Here is an 8,568-nt window from a genome sequence, read left to right on the forward strand (position 1 = left end):
ACAAACAGGAAGGGAATCAACTCTTTGAAAGGGTTGATAACTGCAGGAAATGGTTTTAAGTTGAGGGAGGGAAGATTTAGGGTGGATGTCACGGGGAAGTTCTTTACAGAGAGAGTGGCAAGGTGATGGAACAGGCTGCCCAGAGAGGTTGTGGATTCCTCATCCCTGGAGGTGTTCAAGGCCAGGCTGGATGTGGCCCTGGGCAGCCTGGTCTAGTATTAAATGTGGAGGTTGGTGGCCCTGCCTGTGGCAGGAGGGTTGGAGATTCATGATCTTTGAGGTCCCTTCCAACCCTGGCCATTCTGTGATTCTGTGAAAGTGGTAATGTCACCATCCCTCCAGGAGGTCAAGAAACATGTAGATGTGACACAGAGCAATGTGGTTTAGAGGGCATTGTGATGATGGGTTGATGGTTGAACTTGGTGATCTCAGAGGTCTTATCTTAGAGGATCTTTCCAACCTTAATGATTCTGCGATTCTGTGATATCATCAAGATTATCACACAAATTTATGCAGCTTCATGCTTGGAAAAACGAAGAGCACCAGAAATATGAAACAAAGGATAGGGTGGAATGGGACAGCCTGTTCCTGTTCTGCGCCTAAACTGAAGAAACAAGGTATTGAGAGATAATGGTGGGAAGGTAAAGAAATGGGCTGCAATCTTGAGGCACACCGATAAGAGACAAAAAGCTGGGAATTAAGTAGTTACCGACTAAGGGAGGTGGCAGAGGGTGGGGAGACAAAGCATTTCTGAATCACTGCGAGCTCTGCCCAGGCAAGCAGCCACCAACCAGACATCCCTCACCTCTGTTGTTCCTGGCCTGCATGCAGGATGCACCACTAGGAAAAGCACACCGCGGTACTGTGAATAAGAGAGTGAGGTCAGCTTTCTTTTAGCCCTTTTACAGAGTTTGCTGTTGGAAAATTTTGAGTTGCACAAGCAAGCATCTCCGATACACAGTGAGTGCAGCGATGGCTAGAAAAAGTCAAGGAGGGCCAGCGGCTTTAAAAGTAAGGTAATAACAATAATAAAAACAATCCAAGTGTAATTGCTGCTTACAAGCTTTCCCCGACCTTTGTTCCGATTCGAGGAACAGTGGCTCAGGCTGCTCGCTCGTTAATACGGAACGCTTTGTCATGTGAGCTTTTTGGAAGGCACGCAGTTCGGACGCTGGTGTTGCCCAGCGGGGGCAGAGCCCGCCGGCCCTGCACAACCAGGGCAGCGCGGCGAGGGCAGAGCTCCCATCCGCGGGGCCACGAGCTTCCATCCGCGGGGTGGGAGACGGCCCAGCTCGGGCCGATGGACAGCCCGGAGCTAGAGGGCAGGGCTGAACTTTGCTCTTGCTCCGGGGCAAATGCAAGTAGGGGCGGTGCCTGCGCTGGCGATAAAAGCCCCAAGAAACTCTTGTCTTTGTCTTCTAGGACGTGTGTCGTGATTTCGGGAGCTCGGGCCGGATCGGTGGCGGAGGTGTGCGACCCAGTCTAGACAGCAGAAGACGAAGCTTTCCATCCCCGCCCGATCTAAGTATGAGCTTCTTCCTGCTCGCTTACAAGAATGAGAATGAGGTTACGAGGGAAAAACACGTGCAAGCCGCTTGTTCGTTTGCGCGTTGTTTGGAAAACGCCATTGACAATGCGATGCCGGGTTTTAGCCCGGAGCCTTGCAACCGCGGAAACAATTTCTTTCCACTGGTGGGGTTGTTACTGACGGGGAAAAAGCTTTTCCCAGTTTTCTTAAACCTTTTGTTAAGCTTCTCGTTTTCTTTAAACCAGTAGATTTTGCCTCCCGAGTTTCTTTGCCCCGGAGACGCGCATCTCAGCGGGGCTGACCTCCCACCCGGCTGACCTCGGCCGTGAGTGCGTGTCAGAGATTGGCGGCTTCGGGTGTAGTTATCAGGCGGTCAAGATGCTTGGGTTTTGTGGTCCCCTGAGGCGCTATGCAGCCCTTGCTCGCAGCTTAGCACCGTTTAGCATCTCTTTGTGCTGTTTATTGTGCAGGATGGTGACTGCCAAGGTGTGGGTAATGAAGAAGCATTTTGAGGGTTTCCCCCAAACCAGCGACTTTGAAATGAAACAGGAGGAGTTGGCAAACCTGAAGGATGGAGGTAAGTGGAGTGCCATCATTTGCTGTCTGGAGGCTGGCTTACTGCAGACAAATGGCTGTGCGTCTGTAGGTCTGTCCATGTGTTCCTCACGCACAGAGTTTGCAAAAGGTTTGGCAGGGCTTACGGCAAATTGTCAGGGTAGGGCAATTACTCAAAGATGTGTATCTTGGCAAGTTTAGGGTGTTTAAAGACATCTGACAATAAACATTGGATGTGCTGAACTGTGTTTAGCCTTCAGGCAACTCTGGTGGGCCTAAGTCCCACTGCACTTAACACGTGTCAGTGATGCCTCATGATTTTCAGCTATATTGGCAAATAAAGCATGCTGGAAAAAATCGCTGAAGCAGTGTGCCCTCAAAACCGACGCTGTAAGAAAGCAATTAGCGTAATTTAAAAAGAGAGAGAGGAATTGGCTGCAACAAATGAGGTACTTCTAGTACAATGCAAACGTGCTTTATTGTTGTAAAGTTGCTTTATCTTACAAAATCCTTTGGTGGAAGCTGGAGAAGATGGTAACCTCTGGTTTTCTTTGTTATTTTTCTCATAGTGGGAGGGAATGCTGAAGGATAGAGCTGGGGGACAAGAGAGTGACTGAGGTGGGACTGAGCCCCTTTTTGGAGGTTCTTAGAGCAGGAGTTGATGGGGGCTTGTCTTTCACTTAAAGAAATGGAAGGACTTCTGCTTGTGTTCCAAATCTTTTTTTCTTTTTTTTTCTTTTTTTCTGGGTAGTTCTTATCTGTGATATTTGCCCTGCTAGTAAGAGAGAATAAAAAGAGGAATAATAAATGAACAGGTTTTACTTGTGAATTTCTGTTTTGAAAAGAGTTGGGAGTAAAATAAGTGGCTAAACCCAAGAGATACTGATAAATGAATGAACCTACGGTTTTGGCTTTGCATAGTCTTCTGCACCATGCTGTCTTGAACCTCACCCCACTGTTTATCCTTCACGAGAATTTACTTCAGTTTAGGAGGCATGTCAAATAAACCTCATTAAAGTGATAGTAGAACTAGTTAGGCTTACAATTTTATGGTTTGGAGGGTGATTTCTTCTTAGTTGTACTTTTATGGATTCTTATGGTATGTATGGCTCTAACACATCCATACATGCTTAGTACTTTAACTTATAATTATTTAAGAACACAGAGTCATTTAAAACATGGCCTTTCTTTTGATGTTACACAGCCTTGACTGTTCCTCCTGCCCACTCTGAGCGATGGAAAAATATCTGTTTAAATATATCTTTAGCTTCTATTTGTTAGGTTGATGCACTGGCCATAAAAAAAAAAGCATTATTAGATAGAGGTGGGCAGGTATTGCAGATTACACTACCTACAGAAGGTGTTCTTCCTCTTCAAGGGGGCAAGGTGATTGTTGCATATGACATTCACCAGAGTCTGTTACCACCCTCTGCTGGTTGAATCCTGGGAAGACGTACACAGGTGAAAGAAAAGTGCTTTGTTTAGGAAGTGTGGCCTGTTGAATCTTCTACAAAGAGAGAAGGCAGATAAAGACAAACAGGACTGAAGAGAAACCAGCTTTCCAGCAATTCTTCCAAAGATATCTTTTATAAGAGCACAGTTTAAATCCAGACAAAGCTACAGAATGCCTTAGTTGTTTCTGGTAGTTTATTCCTATCTGATGCCAATAGCACTCTTTAAACTATTGGGAGTTCCTATAGCTTTTTTGTGACTTTTTTTGATTTGTGGAACCTGTGCTTTAACGCTGTTACCCCGCTGTTTGCTTTGTCTTTTGTTGCAGAGCTGCTGCTTGAATCAGTGTTTCTTAGTGTTGATCCTTACATGAGGTATGTTAACTCACTTGTGTTCTCAAACCTTAATAAACGTGTCCTGGGTTCATCCTTCGTTGCCAGGGTCCCAGATATGCTTGTCTGCTTTGTATAAAATGTGTACATTAGCAGAGTCCCATGTCAGATTCAGCAGGACATTAGGATAGTTACACTGTGGACATGGAGTTTTCCTGAACCCTGTTGTTGTCCCTTGTGGTGACTTTTGAGCTAGAATACAGTGAGCCCAAAGGAGGCTACAGCCCTGCTGCAGAATCTGCTTTGCTTATCTACTCAAGCCTGTACTTGAGGATATGTATTCTAATAGGAAATTACTGATATGTTTTTGTTAACAGACAGCAGTTCAATTACAGGGAGACTGGGTATTTGCCCAGAGCTATGAAAAAGTCTGTTAGCCCCGATCTCAGAGATAATTCTTTGGAGTCTCAGCTTTCTTGTAGTGGTGGACCTTGCAGTGAAGACTAATACTGTCCTGTTCCTGACACTTCAGCTTGGTACTGATGGGGTGCTTCAGTAACTGTCTATGGAAAATATCCAATTATGTTATTACAAGGGCAAGATATTTGCAGTGTGTTCAAACTCATTAGTTATGCATTTCTGGGTCAGACTACTTTATAGTGTCTGGACATCACTTACTCTGGAAGATTACTTACAGTAAGCTGTCTCTCTGCCTGTCTTTACAGACCGTACAGTAAAAGGGACATGAAGGAAGGGGATGTAATGATTGGGACACAGGTTGCCAGGTAAGACCTTCTGTTCATCTTATCCATCCATGTGGCAGATGTCAAAGGAATGTCCTGGTGTATACAGCCTGTGATGTGTTCTCTTGACATGAGTCAAATAGTGCAGAAGTTGCATTCCTTTTTTTCATATATGCAATTGATTCGAATACTGTACTGTTTTTGTTTATTTCTTTATAATTTATAATTTTTTATTTATTAATTTTCTTCTATAATAACCTTTTCTGCCTTCTTGGAGAGCATCTAGGCCAACAAACTATCATTTCTAGAGACAGTTATAAGGAGCAGCACAAAGGGCCAACCACTAAACATGACTCCAAGTGTCGACTTCATATTTTAAAATCTGATATGCAGTAATTGCATACCTAAGACTATGCATGAAGTCTCTTCCAGCTGTGACTGTTTCTAAAATGCCAGATGCTATATGACCGTAATCCAACCTTGTTGTAATGATTTAGCTACATAGATGTTTCCCTTTGTCAGCTTGCTCCTGCTGCGCTGCCTCTAAGTTGCTGCCCAAGAACATCTGTGACCTCTGACTCTTGCATTTCTCTGGAAGAACATCGGGGAATAGAACAAGCTGAACAAAAAACAATCCATTTTCAATGTTTTGAGGATGCTTAATTATTCCTTCCCAGGAAAATTTTCTCACTGGGCTAAGAAAGCAGAATTTTCATTTGGCATAGAGATACCCCAAGTATGAACTTCTGTTATTAGATATTGCCTTCCCTAAGAAGCATTTGCTTATCCCAAGAGGCTCCATATCCAGGATCTTCAACTTTTAAATTCTTTTAAATTAGGTGCAGGTTTTCTGAGAAAGCAAATGCTTTTAATATCATATTTGTGCCTCAGTTTCTTACTTTTCCATCCTTCAATCTCAGTGTCCTCTTTTGTGCCTTGGAGCTCATAGAAGCCTAGTTTGAATTCATAGCAGATGATGCTGGTAAAGCACGCAAACAAACAATCAAAAACAACAACAACAGCAACAACAAACAAAAAAAGTAATGGCATCTATATAGAACATCAGGTTTTTCATGGGTCAGGCTAAGTCTAGCATCATTTCACCCAAGAGATAGTAACCATTTTAAGAAAAACATCAGCAGGGTATGGGCTAAGTGTCCTGACACAAAGTACTTTTTTCTCCTGCATCAAAGGACAACAGGAATCAGAGGAAGGCCCCCAAAAAGACTTGTCTCGTAGATATCTCTTTTTTCTTTTTTTTTTCTTCCTTTGAGCAGGATTGTAGAAAGCAAGAATCCAGCTTTTGCAGCAGGGGCCTTTGTTGTGGCTAATAAAGGCTGGAGAACTCATTTCATCTCTGATGGGACGGACCTGAATCTCCTTCCTGCAGGTTGGCCAGAATCACTCCCCAGATCTCTAGCACTTGGGACAGTTGGTATGCCAGGGTGAGTATCAAGGTCCAAAGGAAGCTATCCTCTGGATATTGCTCTGCAGGATCAGAAAGATCAGAAAATCTTTTTGCCTGATCTTTTTCTGCTGTCTGATCACTCTGGTTTAAAATAAATAAATAAATAAATAAATAAAGCTGTAATGCAGGATGCTTTTGCCCTGTAGAGGGCCTGAAGTTTAACCCATTTTTTGGATCAGAAGAAATTTGCCTTGGAGGTTAGCATGCCTTTTTATGTGGTCAGGCAGGAAGAGAATCCAGGAAGGGCTGGAAAAAATCAAGTCCAGTCTGAATCAACCTGATTGGAAGGACTAAAACTTGACTTATGGATATGGGCTAGTCTGCTTTTATCTATTGCCATATTTCCGGAATTGCCCCCAAAATGACAATACAGCTGTCACAAAGTACAGTGAAATAGCAATCCTTAAGCCTGAAGCACTAAGATAGAAGAAATTAAAGAAAAATCTGTTGGGTTTGAGAGCCAGTTGGTCATGTTGCTTAGCCTTTCAACTTGTGAGCACAAGGAAAGCTGTTTTTACATAAGATGGAATTGTACATCAATCACCCTGCTTCCCAGTAGCATGTATTAAAATGTTACAGCCGGTCCTTAAGAATAAGACAAGTTAAAAAGTTTGTCTCATAAGCAAAATTAAGAAATTCTATAGTTGGATTTTTTTAGTAGTATTTCCTCAAGGATAAATAAATCTCAACCTTGTTCTTGTTGTGCTGATGTTTTAGTTTAATGAGATCAAATCACACTTCCATGTCTGAATTCTTTTATTCCACACTGAGCATTTTTCTTTTTCTTCACAGCCTCACTGCTTATTTCGGTCTGTTTGAGGTCTGCAAGATGAAGCCAGGAGAGACGGTGCTGGTTAATGCTGCAGCTGGTGCTGTGGGCTCCGTGGTGGGACAGCTTGCTAAAATAGGGGTGAGTGGCTTGAACTGGTCAGACTTGCACTGGAGGGCTATTGTGGGAGACAGAAGAACAAGGCCTTGAAGGATCAGCAGGACAAACAATGGTGAAGATGTGCATTCAGTAAGTTTTTGAGATGAAAAAAGCTCCTGAAGATTTAGCAAAGCTTTGGAGCGTAGGAGCTCATATTCACAACCACCTGACTTCAAAAATGAGCCTTCCACCCAGCACTCTTGCATTCACAGTGTGAGCCTGTGTTGAAAAACATTTCTAAATGCTCTTTCTTTCTTTCTTTCTTTCTTTCATTGCAGGGTTGTAAAGTGGTGGGCTGTGCTGGCTCAGATAGCAAGGTTGCTTACCTGAAAAAAATAGGCTTTGATGAAGCCTTTAATTACAAGACGATTACATCCTTGGATGAAACCCTGCGTAAGGCTTCTCCTGATGGCTATGACTGTTTCTTTGACAATGTGAGTTCAGAAAGATCCTTGTCCTGAGCTAGCTGTTCATTTCCTTAGCCTATTGCAGGAACTCGATACTGAGTTCCATCTAACTGAGACATAGTTTCTGTAAGAGCTTACAGCTTGCTTGTTCCTTTCTTGACTTCTTTCTGCAGCTGACTTGATAAGTAACACAAAAAACAAATGCTGAGAGGCAAACCAGCTATCTGTGGATTTTCTCTAATGCTGCTTGTGGTCTTGTTCTTGTAGGTGGGTGGAGAATTTGCCGCTATTGCTATCAACCACATGAAGAAATATGGAAGGATTGCAGTCTGTGGAGCCATCTCTCAGTACAATGACACTGTGCCTCAGAAAGGTGCGGGCCTCCTTTTGTGTGTCTGAGTTTAGTCACTATTTGGTGATGGCAGAGTGAAAAACATAGTGGCAGATGCTCAAGTTTTGCTGGGTTTTTTTGGTTGTTTGTTTGTTTTCCCAATGTGCCAGTTGCCTGTGTACATTTAGGTAATGAACTAACAAACTCTGGGGGATCTGATGTGTGACCACACTTCTTATGTGTACACACAGACATTCTCCTTACCACATGCTTGTATCAGGTGGAGAACTCGTGTTTAGAAATGGAGGCAAGACTAAACTTGGCTGAAATGACATTCCCCAGGGCTCTGAGCAGATGCAGATCAGTAGAAGGCAGCAAATGTGGTGAAATGGTATAATTTACACAGTCCATAGTTTAAGTTATGAGAACAGATTTCTCTGAGGTTTTTAGATGAAGTAGCTTCATTTTAGTTTGTGTGTGGTTGGGTTTTTTCTTTGTTTTTATTCCCACATTTCTTAAGTGCAGGACTTCAGTTACTGATGCAACTGCTGGTAAATATGTTTGAATTTAATATTCGCTTTTAATAGCATTAAGTTTTCCAAAACCACTTTCTAGAAGAAACTGGAGGCTTCAGGAACTGTATTCTCTTTGATGGCTGACTGGCCTTAGACTCCCAGATGGCTTTAAATCTGGGCATCTTCAGGTGGAAGGGGGAGGGAGAGGGGAGAGGAGGTAGGTATCATGCATTTTTATTACTGAAGAAAATGTATTTTTTCCTGTTTTTCTGTCTTTGCTTGCGTTCTCATTATGTATAATTTCTTTTT

At 43.0% G+C, this 8,568-nt stretch overlaps 1 protein-coding gene across 1 annotated transcript in view; it reads left to right on the forward strand.

Moving 5' to 3' along the window:
* Positions 1–1,120: 1,120 nt before the first annotated feature.
* Positions 1,121–8,568, forward strand: part of PTGR1 (prostaglandin reductase 1) — a 9,205-nt gene continuing 1,757 nt past the window's right edge. Inside the window, exons 1-9 of the mRNA XM_010726140.3 lie at positions 1,121–1,139; positions 1,423–1,525; positions 1,999–2,105; positions 3,864–3,909; positions 4,593–4,652; positions 5,888–6,055; positions 6,871–6,988; positions 7,285–7,440; positions 7,681–7,786. Coding sequence (XP_010724442.1) covers positions 2,000–2,105; positions 3,864–3,909; positions 4,593–4,652; positions 5,888–6,055; positions 6,871–6,988; positions 7,285–7,440; positions 7,681–7,786 — 760 coding nt within the window. The 5' untranslated portion in view covers positions 1,121–1,139; positions 1,423–1,525; position 1,999. The remainder of the gene's footprint in view (positions 1,140–1,422; positions 1,526–1,998; positions 2,106–3,863; positions 3,910–4,592; positions 4,653–5,887; positions 6,056–6,870; positions 6,989–7,284; positions 7,441–7,680; positions 7,787–8,568) is intronic.

Source organism: Meleagris gallopavo, chromosome Z (genome assembly GCF_000146605.3).
Source record: "Meleagris gallopavo isolate NT-WF06-2002-E0010 breed Aviagen turkey brand Nicholas breeding stock chromosome Z, Turkey_5.1, whole genome shotgun sequence".
Classification (NCBI taxonomy): domain Eukaryota; kingdom Metazoa; phylum Chordata; class Aves; order Galliformes; family Phasianidae; genus Meleagris; species Meleagris gallopavo.